The 16,353-nt window shown below is 42.0% G+C and overlaps 1 protein-coding gene across 6 annotated transcripts in view; it reads left to right on the top strand.

The window, feature by feature from the left end:
- hecw2a (HECT, C2 and WW domain containing E3 ubiquitin protein ligase 2a) overlaps positions 1 to 16,353 on the top strand; it is a 34,563-nt gene that overhangs the window by 13,827 nt on the left and 4,383 nt on the right. For 3 of the 6 annotated variants that reach the window (XM_069532675.1, XM_069532676.1, XM_069532677.1), the window contains 24 exons: positions 37 to 131; positions 1,639 to 1,705; positions 1,980 to 2,149; positions 2,263 to 2,402; positions 2,534 to 2,634; positions 2,727 to 3,556; positions 4,077 to 4,362; positions 4,495 to 4,587; positions 5,284 to 5,434; positions 5,849 to 5,955; positions 6,227 to 6,351; positions 6,808 to 6,993; positions 7,115 to 7,297; positions 8,491 to 8,611; positions 8,724 to 8,820; positions 9,012 to 9,095; positions 9,244 to 9,326; positions 10,726 to 10,846; positions 11,656 to 11,769; positions 12,321 to 12,473; positions 12,985 to 13,083; positions 13,693 to 13,822; positions 13,907 to 14,053; positions 15,754 to 15,868. In XM_069532675.1, coding sequence (XP_069388776.1) covers positions 37 to 131; positions 1,639 to 1,705; positions 1,980 to 2,149; positions 2,263 to 2,402; positions 2,534 to 2,634; positions 2,727 to 3,556; positions 4,077 to 4,362; positions 4,495 to 4,587; positions 5,284 to 5,434; positions 5,849 to 5,955; positions 6,227 to 6,351; positions 6,808 to 6,993; positions 7,115 to 7,297; positions 8,491 to 8,611; positions 8,724 to 8,820; positions 9,012 to 9,095; positions 9,244 to 9,326; positions 10,726 to 10,846; positions 11,656 to 11,769; positions 12,321 to 12,473; positions 12,985 to 13,083; positions 13,693 to 13,822; positions 13,907 to 14,053; positions 15,754 to 15,868 — 3,798 coding nt within the window. The remainder of the gene's footprint in view (positions 1 to 36; positions 132 to 1,638; positions 1,706 to 1,979; positions 2,150 to 2,262; positions 2,403 to 2,533; positions 2,635 to 2,726; positions 3,557 to 4,076; positions 4,363 to 4,494; positions 4,588 to 5,283; positions 5,435 to 5,848; positions 5,956 to 6,226; positions 6,352 to 6,807; positions 6,994 to 7,114; positions 7,298 to 8,490; positions 8,612 to 8,723; positions 8,821 to 9,011; positions 9,096 to 9,243; positions 9,327 to 10,725; positions 10,847 to 11,655; positions 11,770 to 12,320; positions 12,474 to 12,984; positions 13,084 to 13,692; positions 13,823 to 13,906; positions 14,054 to 15,753; positions 15,869 to 16,353) is intronic. The other 3 variants (XM_069532678.1, XM_069532679.1, XM_020099586.2) reach the window with 3 other exon arrangements.

Consider the following 16,353-nt stretch of genomic DNA (forward strand, 5'->3'; position numbering starts at 1 on the left):
TCCATATCCCTTAACCCTTTGCTGTTTCCTCTGCAGCTGAGACCAAGGTATGTTTTAAGTATTACCATGGAGTGAGTGGAGCCCTTCGAGCCACCACCCCCTGCATCACCGTGAAGAATCCAGCCGTCCTGGTGAGTTTAACTGAAGTCACTTTTATACAGAGATCCTGGTATATTTCCATTAAAAAGACCCTTCATTATGCTGAGTGAAGGTTCCAATCAACATACATTTGTTGCTGTTTTTTGTTGTTTTGTCTGTGTTGATTTAGCCATTTAAATGACAGCGATCACCATCCCACGTGCAAATGTTAGACCAAAAGAAGCCACACACCAGACACTATTTTGTAGAGTCTCTGTCACTGTGTCTTGGGCTAAGTGCTGCTGTCGTATATTGGGGTAGCGATGATGTGAAGATGATGATGTGAAGATGATGAAGGAATCTCCGATGACACCGTCTTGATTGTATAAAAGGTTTATTACAAAAAGTTCAGCATCAATACAAGCACTGCAATCTGCCTAGGGAGAGATCCGGGGTCAATGTGCATCTCTCCTGCCTGGAGAGAGATTCGGGGCCGATGTGAATCTCTTCTCCGGGGGCAACTTCAACTCCTCGTTTATATAGGAGGGTTGTTTTCGTGAATCTGAAGAAAACACATCTGGCTTTCCTCCAGCCTGTCCGGTGACAGGAAGGGAAAGACACCAGCTCAAATTTAGGGTGACAGCTAGAGCCGTGATCTAATGCCCTAATGTATACATTCAGTTTTTCTCAGACAACCTAAACTTCCTCCGATTTCTGAGGACCTCTGGGCCTCAAACCCAGATAAATTTCCTTTAAAGGGAAGACAACACATAGCATTTCAGACACCACACTGCACAAGGCTATTGTGATTGGTTGTAAGAAATACAAACAAGCCACACAGTTGTTGATCTAGGATTTTCACATAGGAGCCAGTTGTCTGTTCAACATCCACGCAGCTTGGAGCAAAAACCACACATCATTGAATATATTTGGAAAGTGTTTCATGTTAAATATTCTTAAGAAATTGTCATATTTATTGTTTATTGTGTAGTTTTTTTAAACACTACTGACGGGGGCACTTCAGAGGCCAATTACATTTCAGCTGGGGCCAGTGCCCCCCTGGCCCCGCCCGTAGATCCGCCCCTGAAGCCCCAGGTTTTTCCCCCTACAACAGAATGATAGTGTTTGCAGCCAGACTTTTCATCAGGACTGACAGCACTGTGGAGATACCATATGTCCACATATGTAAGACTATGGGGAAATGAGTATTTGTTGAGTCAGGCAGACAGTTTTCTATACCATGTTTGATATAGTCCAATTGATTGATGACCAAATACTCATATATGACAGAATCAATCTCTGACATGAGGCTGCCCATATAAGCAATGTAATTCTCTGTTGCAAACATCAATGAGCAGTGCATCCACGCTGCTCCAGTGCTGACAGTCTGCAGTAAATTGAATTTAGATGTGAGATGCATTACATTCTTCTGTATTAGTGTTTATATCCATGTGAATTCAGAACTAATACAGGTTTAAGTAATATATCTTCCTCAGAATATAAATGCATCCTGTTATATTTCCTGTGCTGTGTAAAGTGTGACATTTCCTCTTCTCTCAGGTGGAGGGGCTGGCAGAGCAGGTGGGCATCGAACATCCTCGGAAACTGATCAGCTTCACATTGACAGGTGATTTGAGAACTTGTTGGAACACATTGAGACTGATATTAAAAAGTGCATATTTTAGTGGCTCTCTTGTAATCATCCTCAAAAACAACCAGAGTAAATCTGTATATGGTGTACATAACATTTCAATAAAGTTAACAAAGCCTACCAGATTGAGTTTTGGAATTGGTTTTCCTGACAGATTGTATCAAAAGGCAGAGATGATAGAAAACAGGCCCTCACTTCCTTTACCTAGATATTTGAAACTGTGACTGCTGTCTGGAATTTTTTGTTGCAGATTTGCGTGCCACTGGCCTGAAGAAGGGCATGTTTTTTAATCCGGATCCATACCTGAAGATGTCCATCCACCCAGGGAAGAGGAGCGTCTTCCCCATCTTCAGTCATCATGGACAGGAACGGCGATCAGCAATCATTGCTAACACCATCAACCCTGTCTGGCATGGAGAGGTGCTCTAACACCTCATTTTATTATCAGTCAGGGGACACAAGGGCTCACACATCTTCACACAATATATTTTATTAAGCATTTTCTGACCATATCTGTTTTTGCCTCTCTGCAGAAATACACATTTGTAGCACTAATGACAGACATCCTGTATATTGAGGTAAAGGACAAGTTTGCAAAAAGCCGACCAATCATCAAACGCTTCCTCGGCCAGCTGACTATACCTGTGCAGCGGCTTATTGAAAAGATACCTGGGTATGAATGGGCAAATATGAGTTCACACACACACGCACAGAACATGCTCTATAATCACTGTCATAAAACATTCCTGCTTCAGCTCTGTCAGCAGGATCTACTACATTACTTACATTTTGTTCTCTCTCTAGTGTCCAGCCTGTGAGTTTCTCTCTGTGTCGGCGCCTGCCCACTGAACATGTAAGTGGTCAGTTGCAATTCAAAGTGGAGCTCACCTCAACCGGGCCTGATGGTAATTCTGCCTTTAATTAAACTTGCATTTTTGTACATAAAATTGAAATGTATTTGTTTTCTTCAACATGCATCCTCTGCTGTCCACTCTAGGTGCTTCTCCTGATTCCATCATTGGCATTTCATCCTTAAACGGAGCACCAGGGACTCCGTCTGATGACGAGGACCTGCCACATCACCTTCCAGGAGTGGTTTCTGCGGGACTCTCGCCTACCGGCTCCCAGAGCTCGCAGGGCATGTGGGAAAGTGGGGCCATGGCCTGCCCAGAAAAGGACCTGTCTTTTATGGGTGCTGCGGCTAGATTTGTGGGGCCTGAGAGCCTGTCGGGCCACCAATTGCTCCAAAGATCATTCAGTGAGGGCCTGGATGCTATTGAGGCCCCCAAGGGTCCTGGTGAAAGACCCCTGGGTGCAGCCTCACCCAAACTGCGCTCTAGCTTCCCCACACACACAAGGCTCAGTGCCATGTTGCACATAGATTCAGACGAAGATGAGGAGAGGTCAGGGGCCAATGACATCACTCCAGTGCCGCTCTCACCGCTACTGCTGAATGGAGAAGCTTCAGATGTTGACGGCCCCGAAGATGATGATGCTTTTCTAGAGCTCCAACAGCCTGAGCAGCTCGAGCCCTCTGTGCTTGTGGCGGAGCCTGAGGGTGCAGCTGCTGCGATAGAAGACACAGCCGCTGAGTTGGAGGTGGAAACAGGTCTGGACTTGGGCGATATTTTGGAGCTAGATGTATTTTCTGAGGCAGAGGAGGGTCCATTCACAGAGGCTGCGCTAGAGGGTTTAGAGATACCTGAGGAAGGAAGGATGCCTGGCGACGAACCCTCATCAGACATCGACACCTGCTCTATGGCAACAGCCCCACAGACAGTCTTCTCATCATCAGAGAGCTGTCCGGTCACCCTGACCACTGCTGTGGTGAGTTCATCAAGCTCTTGAACAAATACCTGATGGCTGCTATTGCTATTGAGAAGCAATACATGCATATTTTGGGTATTTGTTGCCACCCCAACCACCCACATCAGCAGATACTTGTAAGTAAGTCTAAAACATAAATTTCATATAGATTTGGTTTGGCGTGTTCAATTTACTACCAATATTATCATGTTGTGATATTGTGGACAAATACATATTTTTGTAGCATTTGTTCCCTAAATAAGCAGCATTTATTGTTGAGATCTAACAAACCTGCTAAGATCTTTTTTATGCCTTTGAAATTTTTGCAAAGCCTGTATGTCAACATTTTAAATTATACTTCTTGTTTGTGTGCTACCATTCCTCTTGTTCACTGTCTTTGTTGGTGCATTGCTACATTTACTTGCTCATTACTGCCACCAACGCTCAGTTGGGAAACAAATAATAGGAAGTGAATAGCGTGGCAGCTGTGTTGACATGTGTTTTTTTAAACTGATATTATTAATTTAATTGTATTTTGTAGGAAGCGGAGGAGGGAGCAGAGACAGCCATAGACCCAGGGGGAACCGTGGTTTCCAGCACCTCACCAACCCCGCAAGCTGTAGACGATGAAGGGGGTGGGCGAGCTGATGTCACTGAGGCTGAAGGAGAAGCTCCGCCATCCAGCGAGCTGGAGGAGGTTGAGGACATCAGTGTCAGGAGGCTCAGCCTCCAGGCGTCAGGGGGCGTGGCTGAAGAAAATGAAGGGGGGGAGGCAAAGCCAAATGAGGAGGCGGGGTCTTTGGATTCAGAGCAAGACGGAGAGGAAGGTACTCTTTGTTCGCTTTTTGTTGTGGAGATATTTGAATTGACAGTCCTGCAGGTGACTTTTAAGAACGAACTGAACAACAGTGCCCTTCAAAACATATTTTCCCTCTGCATTTTGTGTTTACTGTATTCAGGTACCCATGTCAACGGCCATCCTGTACGTTCGCTCCCCTCTGTACGTCAGGACATCCACCGATACCAACGTGTGGATGAGCCTCTGCCCCCCAGTGAGTGTGTGTTTCTGCGTGTACCATATTGTTTTTCTACCTTGGACTAAAAATGAACTCCTTAAGGTTGCACAGAATAATTGTTGACACAGTGGTTTCTCACTCAGACATGTCAGAAAAAATGACAACCCTTTGTAGCCACACCAGCAGGGCTTTAGGGATGCTAACACCACAGTCAATGACTTTGTTGATCCCCTGACTCTATCCTGGTACAGAGTATCTTGATAACAGCCTCAGATGTTTTAACACCCTGGTACCCAGAGAATGATTCCCAATGACTTTGATCGCTCAACTTTTTAATTAGCTATGTCAATAATTTTAAGTAAAATATCAAGACAACTAGAAGACATTCATGTTCCCCATGTGGACGTAGTCTAAAGATGGTACTGATCCTCTGACACAGCAAATGTTAGCTTACTAACACTCTAATGGGGTGACCACTTTACCTGCCTGATGGCAGCATGTTAGCATTGTCAGTGTGAGGATGTTGGCATATTTATGTTTATCACTGTGGAGCTGTTATCAGTAGACATTTTGTGAAAGCACATTCTGTGAAAGCATTTCTACAGAAATAATCAACATGTTTGGAAAAACAGATAAACAGATTTCAGTGTTGGATTACCTGAATATAAAGTCTTGATACACAGGGGAGTTTAAAACATGTTAATGTCATGTCTGTTATTAATTGCTTCTCAGACTGGGAGGCTCGTATCGACAGCCATGGGAGGATCTTCTTTGTGGACCATGTGAACAGGACCACCACGTGGCAGCGTCCCACTGGACCTCCTGCCCCGCAGGGCCTGACCCGCTCCAGCTCCATTCAGCAGATGGAGCAACTAAACCGCAGGTAGGCTTGGACAAGAGAAATGTAATGTTTACAGCATAGTTTTGTTAATAGTAAGTGCTGTTATTTAGAAGTATATTCGATACTTTACTAAACTACATGTGTAGTTTATCTGTAATGTCTTTTAAGGTCCATAGGCAAAACAAAATGCATGCTTACAAAAATGTCCCCCTCAGAGACTTAGGTTAAGTTGTATGTTTTCACTTAATGGGACATGTGATCTTAATGTACCTTTGAAAAAAAAATATTGCACAAACACTTACAATAGGGAAGTGCTTCTATAATATCATCCCTTCATTCCAAAATCCTAATTTTTAATCTGATAAATTGATTTTCATAGAAATTAGTTAAACTGTTAAAATATGTATGACTACTTTTTTGCTGAACTCTATATTTTCACTACACTCTCAACGACAGATACCAGAGCATCAGGAGGACAATTACAAACAGTGATCGGACAGAGGAAAGCGCTGTTGACCTACTACCTGAACCAGAAAGTGAACTGATGCCCCACTCCATTTCTGGTTTGTGAAATTATAGCAATTATTTTACACTTGAAGGTAAGAGCATGAGGAAAAAATGCAAATATGGCCGAGTAAATATATAAATTGGTGTATTCTAGTTCCACAAAAATGTTCAACTATGTGGTCAATTTCATCTATTAACAATACACCAGCCAAATAGCAGGTTGTGACTCAGTCTTGTTTATGTCGCTGGTACAAAATGTTATGCTTAGCATACTGCATCAAAAGATTGTCTGTTTAGGTTAACCTCTCCTTGTTGATTCTGTTGCAGAATACAGACGAGACAGTGCAGTCGCTCATGCCAGTGGTCGCACGCGCCTCTCTCTCCTGCTGCAGTCACCCAGCGCCAAGTTCCTGTGCAGCCCCGACTTCTTCACCGTGCTGCATTCAAACCCTGTCAGTGAAATATGCTTCTCCTCCTCTAGCCCCTTTGACCATGCAGTTCTTTTTTACGTTGTTCAAGCTGTCTGCATACTATTTTCCATTCAGCAGTTAGACTCGTTAGGCTTTGAACACTTCAAACAACTCGGAGCCTCCTTCATTGTAACTGCTGCCTGAATTAGCCACTCTATATTCAGTATGTAGTGCTGTAATTCAGTACTGTGATACAGCAGTGCTGCACATTGGCACTGTTGTTTACTACAGGTAATGAGTTAGAGTTGGTTATAAGTGATGATCAGTAAATGCAGTTACCAATATCGTTCATCAAATAATGAATTATGAGGCTACACGCATACTTTATGTACCACTGGTTCTATAGTGTAAGTACCTAACTGAGAGACTATCTATGATCATCTATTTCATTCAGTTGAGTTTAGTGTAATGTGTTTTCTATCTCTTTCTACTGTCAAGAGTGCCTACCGCATGTTTACGAGCAACACCTGCCTGAAGCACATGATCAGTAAGGTGCGCCGGGACGCTCATTACTTTGAGCGCTACCAGCACAACCGAGACCTCGTCACCTTCCTCAACATGTTCTCCAACAAGCAGCTGGAGCTTCCCCGAGGGTGGGAGATGAAACATGACCATACTGGGAAGGTGTGTGTGTGTGTGCGACAGACCCCAACACTTTCACTCCTGACCTAAGATTACCTTAACCCTTTTTTACAATCTTTATTTGCAGTGCACTGCACATGAAGATACATTTTTGTGTACACAGTGTAGTTTGTCCTTGCATAACAGTGGGTATTTGGACCTCAATCTCCAGCCCTTCTTTGTGGATCACAACTGTCGCTCTACGACCTTCATCGACCCACGGCTACCCCTCCAGAGTTCTCGCTCGACTGGGCTGCTGGCCCATCGCCAGCATCTGAGCCGCCAGCGCAGCCACAGTGCCGGGGAGGTGAGAGACTACCCAGCACTCGTCACCTGGTGTCAACTTAAGGCTCACACAACACTGCAATATTTATAGAAGCTGGTTCAAAGGAGAGAATTCTTAGTTGCTTTTTAAATTCTGCTGGGGTCTTGAAGTGGAGCCATCAGGCATAAAGTGAATGCTACTGGAAGTGCAGGAATAGAAAGTTAACCCAATTTTATTTCATATTTCACATTATTACTGCATTTTGTTAGTATAAATAACCCTAACAAACATAAATTCCAATTAATCAACATATATCATCCAGGCACATAACCTTTTTCCAAAAGCAGCTCAGCTCTGTCTCAGTCTCTCTCCATATTTCTCTCGTGTGTCTCTCAGTCTCTCTTCTCTCTCTACTCCTTTTAAACTAGACAGAGTGATGAGCCAACTAGACCCAGTTATGCTAATCACCCTCCATGACACAGTTGGTGTTGCTCACAGATATGTGAGGATAAGTAAAAACACAAGGGAGCAGATTGAATGTGAAACATTATTAAGGTAATAGATTTTGTATAGTTGGCCTTTAAGGGAACCAATTCTTTGTGATGCATTCAAGCCTGTGGGAAAAGTTAGATTTCACTGAAATCGTTGATTTTCATATCATACTGGTATGAGTAAAACCACAGACACCTGATTAATAGTATATTTATGTCAAAACATAATTAGGGAGTATATATTCAAGTCATTTGTGTTTTAAAGGACAGAAAGAAGAAAAGAGGAATTCAAACTGACCACTGCAGCATTGGTAATTGGATGTCTGAGGGAAACATGTTTAAAATGTGCTGGACTTTTGGTTTTATCAGACACACAGACCATAGAAAGGTCAATTCATTGAGAAGAGAGCAGCTGACCGAGGGAAATGGTGAGACAGCATCAGACAATGAAAACATAAGTGAGAGTGGTAAAAGAAAATATTGCTGCAAATTAAAAACTGCCTAAGAAACCAATGTTACAGGAGCTCTGTGTTCACCACATCTCAAGACAGAAATATCCACATTTGTATTCACACATTTTTACCTTTTCACCATGTTCTGTTTTATCCCAACCATTATCTAGCTGATTGTTGTAAATGGGTGAGAATATGCTAAACTAACCAGTATCCAGCTGGTGTTGATTTGGTAGCGTTGAGGTCAGTTCGGTGGGTCGGTGTCAGAACTAGGATGCGACCTGAACTGTAGTGCTTCCTTTTGTCACAGGTAGTTGACGACTCTCGCCAAACCAACCAGCCCGCCATGCCCCGCCCCTCCAGCACCTTCAGTGGCTCCAGTCGGAGTCAGTGCCACGATGTGGTGCCTGTCGGTGAGTCGAGCAGGTTCCCATGCACATGTGCATAGATGCAAGAATACAGTGTAAACATGCAGAGACAAGACACAGTGCACACATTTCTAATTGTCTTATTTTAATCCTCCAGCCTACAATGACAAGATCGTGGCATTTCTACGGCAACCCAACATCTTAGAGATACTGCAGGAAAGGCAACCCGAGCTCGCCAGGAACCACTCACTCAAGTATGTTGAAATCTCTCTTTGTCTCTCTTTCATTGCTTCCATTTTTACTCTCCCCTACCAGCCCTGTTCAGCTCCAGCACCTCCACTATCATCATCATCAGTCAACTTCAACACACAGTTAACCTTTAATCCTAATGGATTGAGCCAGTTTGCCCATTGACACGTGTGTGTGTGTTTTTGTGCGTCTGCAGGGACAAGGTCCAGTTTATTCGCAGTGAGGGCGTCAGTGGGTTGGCTCGTCTCTCGAGTGACGCTGACCTCGTCATGCTGCTGAGGTGGGTCCCCTGCATGTCTGTGGTTTTGATGGCCTGATTAATATTCACTTGTGGAAATTATAATCAGTTATAACCCCAACACTTCCAATACAAGTCTTAATTCTCTGTTTTTTTTCCACCGATGCTGATGCAATACTGCTGGCTCCAGCTTGTTTGAGGAGGAGGTGATGTCATATGTGCCGCCATTACTTCACCCAGGTTACAGCATCGCCTCTCCTCAGAGCTCCCCTGGTAAGTCTCTGTCTCACTCTGTCTGCACCAGGCAGTCCGACCGCAGCAGCTTTATTGGCATGAGACACTACCTCTCGTCTTTATTAGATTCCTACCTGTTATGAAATTCCATGAGATTTGGTTTACATTGTCTTATTAAATACAAGAAGCAATTCCATAGTACCGCCATACTGTATGACACAGAGCTTGATGTCTGGCTAAGATAAAACATAAGACATGAATGTACAAAAGTAATCACACTCTTCCTTTCCTTCCTACCTACCCACCCTGTTCATAAAGACAGTTCATACTGCAGTCCACACTTAGCTCTCTGTCCTGTATCTTCAAATGAATATAGACATTTTTTTACATAACACAACTTACTCATTTCATAACAACCGGAGAGATTTGAAGAAAAAATATCATAATGAAGTGTAAAGCTTTTCCCATTGAAGTCATTCAATCCACGGCAGTAACATCGTTCTAATGTGCCACACACTCCGATTATTATCAGAAGTGTAGAGCTGAAATACACCAAACCACAACCACTTGACTTAATTCAGAATAATTGGATATAATTGGCAAGATATCTTTGAAAAGAAACTGAATTCAGAAGACTGAACAGTTTGTTGCTGGGTGTAAGGGCCATGTGAGGAAAGAAAAGAACTTCTTCATATTTGTTATCCTACCACTGCTAGAAATCAACTGTGTATAGTTGTTCTGAAGTGAAAAGCTTGCAATCATAGAGAGGATGTAAGATGACTTTATTTGTGGAAAATTGAACCTAAAGACATACAAAATACATACGTTCTTTGGTAGACACAATATTGTTTAAATCTTTGGAGACTGGTGCATACAGTGTTACTCTCAGATTCAGTGCTACAAATAAAGATTAGAGAGCTTGAGAGAGAAGTTGGAAACCTGCTCACTTTCTTGGCCACCTGACCGTTCACTGATACAGGCTTCGATTCCTCAGCTCATAAGTCACCGCTCAGCTACATCTCTCCGGCCCTCTGTGCAGACTCTTTATGCTCAGCCTTCTGCTAACCTTTAACTATTCAATGAGATTACAGACATTTAGATGCAGGAGCAGAGATGTAGCTGTGAGCTGAAAAACAGGTTCTGTCTGTTTGTTGTTTTCTTTAAATTGTCTGATACAGAATAGCAATCCAGGATTAACCTGCATATAGTAGGCTACCTCAGATTCTTAGACTCTTCACCCAATCAGGTGTTAACCATTTTCCACTTGAGATCATTAATATTTTTCATTTCTCTCTCCCTATATCTCTGCCCACTTTTTCCTTTCTGTTGTGCCTACTGTTTTATATGTACGTTACATTTACTCCCCCATCTCTCTTTCTGTTTGTGTCTGTCTGTCGGTCAGCTAACTCTCCCTCTCACTCTTTTGTTTATATCTCAGGCACTCAGCGAGCCAATGCTCGTGCTCCTGCTCCCTATAAGCGAGATTTTGAAGCTAAACTGAGAAACTTTTATCGAAAGCTGGAGACCAAAGGTTACGGCCAAGGACCAGGGAAAGTCAAGTATGTTTAAAAACTGCAATTTAAAGAGATTTATGAATGGGTTTCCTGATATAGCAATGCTTTCTATTTATCAAATTATATAAAAATAGCAGTCATTTCTATGGCCGGTTCGTTAATACTTCTTCATTTACTGTTTTAAGTGAATGGAAACACAAAGACAAGGAAGCAAGGGATGTGTTTTCAGTGGTGGGTTGGGAAGCAGGAGAGCATGAGTACCGACATCTCCGTCTCATCTTCCTTGGCTGTCACGTGACTCCATTCAAAACTAAGGGGACATTAGTTTCTCTGAAGTGAAGAAAATATATGTTATGATGATATAGTTCTGAAAAAAATGTAATGTCACATAGACCGGTGTTTAGATATCTTTTTAATATTTTAGATGGGTAAGCTTAACAATTTTAAAGGATGAGTCTGTAAATATTTCATGTTTTTAACAAGTACAGTGTGTCTAAATGATTCCTCAGTGACATAGAGCTCCTTTTTGGCCACAAACTATTAAGAACACATCAGTGAATTACACTGTCGCTTCTCGCACACACACACACACACACACACACACACACACACACACACACACACACACACACCTCACAATAGCACTGTAAACACCTACGGTATTCGACAATTTAAGGAAATTGCACGTTTTTTATATATATATTAAAACCATCTATTATTGACTTTAATGATAATATAACAAACACTCTTAACTTTAAACCCAAAATACACATTATTGAAATGTAAAATACCATCAAAAACTGGGCTGCATATAATACTATGTGCTGATACTGTGTGTGTGTGTTCGCTCCCAGGCTGATCATACGCAGGGACCACCTTCTGGAAGACGCCTTTAACCAAATCATGTGCTACTCCCGTAAAGACCTGCAGAGGAGTAAACTCTATGTCAGCTTTGTAGGCGAGGATGGGTGAGGATGACCTTTTCATTCCCGGTTCATTTCCTTATCATGCTGTAGACAGTGCAAATGTGAAATGTGTGTATTTCTCACAATCAATTATTCAATCTGGAGCTTCACATCTTATCATTGCACAAACCTTGATAACATCACAGACTTTCCACCATCTTGTGGTGTATTAGCAGCTGGTGCAAGTGGGCGGGGAAAACAAGCTCTTTATGCAGATGATTGACAGCATGTTTACAGTGATTTTATTCGTGGTGGAATGAGATATTGATATGATGATGTATGCTTTGCTGTCATTGTATAATCACTCATCCTTTTATTGTCGCAAATGCCCAGGAGCAGATGATTGTGGGGGTGTATCTTTGCTGAAACAACAACCAGTTGTCCAGATTTTGCTTTGAATATTTTCATCCAAAGCAAAATCTTGGACATGAATGACATACTGTTCCTTTAATCGGTTTGTGTGACCGAGCTGCAGTCGCTGATGAATGTTCACTGCTTCACTTCTCCTACTGACGTGTATTTAATGTACATGTGTTGTGATTTTTGTTTTGCAGACTGGACTACAGTGGTCCCTCCAGAGAGTTTTTCTTCTTGGTGTCCAGAGAGCTGTTCAACCCATACTATGGCCTGTTTGAATATTCAGCCAATGACACGTACACAGTGCAGATCAGCCCCATGTCAGCCTTTGTAGACAACCACCACGAGTGGTGAGGATCTCATATGTTTGCGCTGCCGATACAGTATCAGTCTGCCTGTCTGTCTATCCACCACATATTTGTTGAAGCTACATTTGCTGCTGTGCTGACTGTAAAGTTCAATTTAGCTGCTCTGACTGCTGTTGTGTTCCGATCCCAAAATAGAAGCAATTCTGTGGAAATTTGGATCAGCAGTCCATGGCTCACCAGTCAATTTTTGCCTTAGAGACAGTGGTTGGATGGACAGATGGATTGATAAAAGATGGATGATCAGAGTGATAAATGGATGGACAGAAAACAACACCGGATAATTATAATACCTAGACTGGATGAAGAAGATAACAGATGTGGGTATTTAAGGTTGTCACATCATGGAAGAAACAAGTACAACCAACCAACGTCCATCCATATGAATCAGCAGAAAGAATAGAGTGAACCTCTGCTACTGCTACTCAGAGCAGGCGTCATTGCCTGATCCGATGCTGGCTCATGTATTCTCCTGTGTTTCCTGTGCTGGGTCTAGGTTTCGCTTCAGTGGGCGAATCCTGGGGCTGGCCCTTGTCCATCAGTACCTGCTGGATGCCTTCTTTACCCGACCCTTCTACAAGGGGCTTCTTCGCATGTACGTCCCTCAGCCTGCTTCCCTCTGTAGTTCCTGTTCCTTTATAATTTGCAGGGCACCAGTTCCACTTAGATCCTAGATCTTAGATTCAACTCAGGGTTTGGGTTAGATGACAGATGTTTTTGTAATAATAAGGCTCTTTACTACACCATCACTGAGCATTTATCAAACAAAAAGAATTAATTAATTATAATTAAAATAACAGTAGTTCCCAAAAAATATTCATAATCTCTTAATAAAAATATAAAATGGAAATATATATACCGTACATATATAAAAATTGAAATAAATAAAAATAAATATTAGGACTATATATAAATATATATATATAGTGTATTCCATAGCCTTATGGAAACATTTTTACTCATCAAACATTTTCTGTGTGTTGAAAATCTGTGGACATAAAGACAATTTCAAATCATTTCAATTTCAGCTAAAACATGTAATGAGAAATTAATGTCAAGAAAAGAAATGTGTGTCAACAAAGCAGAAACTGTCTGTATACTGTGTTAAAAATGTGCACGTCTCTTAATATAAAGTTAATTTTGTATAAAATATTTAATTAGAAATGCTGTACACTCTGTGCAACATCTGTCTGTGCTCATGCAGCCCGTGTGACCTGAGTGACTTGGAGTTCCTGGACGAGGAGTTTCACCAGAGTCTTCAGTGGATGAAGGACAACGACATTGAAGATATGCTGGACCTCACTTTCACTGTCAATGAGGAGGTTTTTGGACAGGTAGAAGACTGATTGTTTGATTTCTTAATGAAAAGAAATCTGCAGTTGAATCTCATGTTTGCATGTGTGCCTGTGATCCTGCAGATTACAGAGAGAGAGCTGAAGCCGGGCGGGGCTGGTATCCCTGTGTCCGAGAAGAACAAGAAGGAGTACATCGAGCGAATGGTCAAGTGGCGTATAGAGAGAGGAGTGGCTCAGCAGACGGAGAGCCTGGTGCGAGGCTTTTATGAGGTATAGCACATTTTATTCTGTCAGTGTTTAGAGACGTTACTGAGGTCACGAGGCTGTCTTAGTTGTGAAGTAGGTGGGATTCATAGCACACTAGAGGGACTGTTGATTGAGAGTTTGGTTGCTGAGAATTAAACACAGTTTTAACACCAATTCTTGCATGTATATAAGTGACTACCAGCCATCTGTCTGTCAGCCTTTAATCATCATCTGATCCTTTCAATGTATCGATTAAAAAAAAATTGTTAATGTTTTTTGAAATATCATAGTTCTCAAACTCTCTAGCATCCAAAGAGTGGCTACCTGGTCTGATTTGTCTAAATCAGTGGATGGGTTAAAGATGTTGTCCCATAACGTTTCAAAGTTTTTCAAAAATGTTTTATGCTGTTATTAGAATCATTATATCATTAAACACCAACAATTGAAATTAGTTTTAAAGGTCCAGTGTGTAAGATTTAGGTGAAATGGGTCTATTGGCAGAAATTGAATGTAAATCAATCCTAGCAATGTTCTCACTAGTGTGTTTCACCCAAATTGCACAAATTGTTGTTTCTTCACCCTAGAATTGCCTGTTTATATTTAAATACTTTATATTTACACCGGGAGGGGGTCCTCTCTACGGAGGCCGCCATGTTTTTTACATTCGTCCAGATTGGACAAACTAAAGACCTTTTGAGTTTTCATAAAAATTGAAGGCTACCACAGGTTTTTAATGGGGAGGATGAGGTGAAGAGTGTTCAGCTGCAACATGCAAATTCACCACTAAATTCTACACACTGAACCTTTAAGTAATGGTGATGGTGAAATTATTGTGAAAAAATGTATTGTTTCAACATGTGATGTGATGGTACAATTATATGAATAAGTCTAGGAATTGGCCAACAGATGCACACACACACACACACACACACGCACACGCACGCACACACACACGCATCTCAAGGTGGCAACTGTACACGAGAGCTTTACTTGAGGTCACTCTTGTAACCTCGTGCTAACTTTTATTGATGAACCTCCTTTTCACAAGGGAGATGTAGGAGGGTAGAAATGAAGTATATAAATTAAAATAGATGGCATAGTTCACTTATCTGTTTCATGTCTGTTCTGATTCTAGTCAAGAGGTACCCTCTTATATAACAGACTGAATGTTTAGATTTCGTGCACTGCTCAGTTTGGATGTGAAAGTAAGCGCATGTCTCCAGAGACCTGTTTAAACTCTGAACAACAGAAGTGTGTGTGTGTATTTGCACTAGAGAGGTGGCATAATAATTTACAAGTGTAGGAGAATAGATTTTGAGATCTGATAGCCCCGCGGTCGGACATGCTGTGAGAGCCCAGCATGACAGAGTGAACCAAGTGTGGACTGTAATGTGGACTGATGTTTAGATTGTTGAACAAACTCCAGTATCCCTTGTGTTGACAGATTACTGGATCTTTGTGGGCTATATGTTTGTGCCTGTGTTACTTTGTAGGCTCTGGTTTACTCAACAAATCTAATTTACTGTCAACAAACTGATGGAAACTTTTCACTAGCAATGATTGTCCCCCTGCCGGCTGTCTCGCTGTGTGTCTCCACAGATCTTCTTTGACTGTTGTCTTCGAGCTGGCACATGTGGGAGGACTGTGATAAATGATGAACTTGCTCTTTCTGTTTATCCATGTGCTCATCAACATGCACGTGTGTGTGTGTGTGTGTTTGTTAGGTGGTGGATGTGCGACTGGTGTCAGTGTTTGATGCCAGGGAGCTGGAGCTGGTGATCGCAGGCACTGCAGAGATCGACCTGGCGGACTGGAGGATCAACACAGAGTATAGAGGAGGTATGTGAATCCGAAGATCAGTGTGTTTGTGGTGCGCTGACAGCAACCGGGGAAAACTATTGAATTCACTAACATTCCATGGCTCTTGCTGTGAATTCATTTGCAGCTTGAATCTGCAAATGTGACAACTGAACCTGTATTACGCAGAGGTTAACACTACATCCAGAAAATAACACTAGTCATTACAACAGTTGCAGTTAACCATCTGATCCACGGTCATCCTCAGTCAAAGTGCCACTGAAATTCACGGTTAACTTACTCCTGCAATAAACTACTAAATTGTTTTTTGTATCATTGAGAGCAAATCATAATTCTTGATTTCGATAGATAATTTCATTATAATATTAAACCACCTCATTAGGCTCTGCTGTGATGCACTGTAGAATGAGCACCTGAACCTTTGTTTGCAATTTAACTATTGTTCGACATGTCGTGCACAGTGCTCAGATGCAAGCGCCAGTGTCCGAGGCATTTACAAGAGATCA

This window comes from Paralichthys olivaceus, chromosome 10 (genome assembly GCF_024713975.1).
Source record: "Paralichthys olivaceus isolate ysfri-2021 chromosome 10, ASM2471397v2, whole genome shotgun sequence".
Classification (NCBI taxonomy): Eukaryota; Metazoa; Chordata; class Actinopteri; order Pleuronectiformes; family Paralichthyidae; genus Paralichthys; species Paralichthys olivaceus.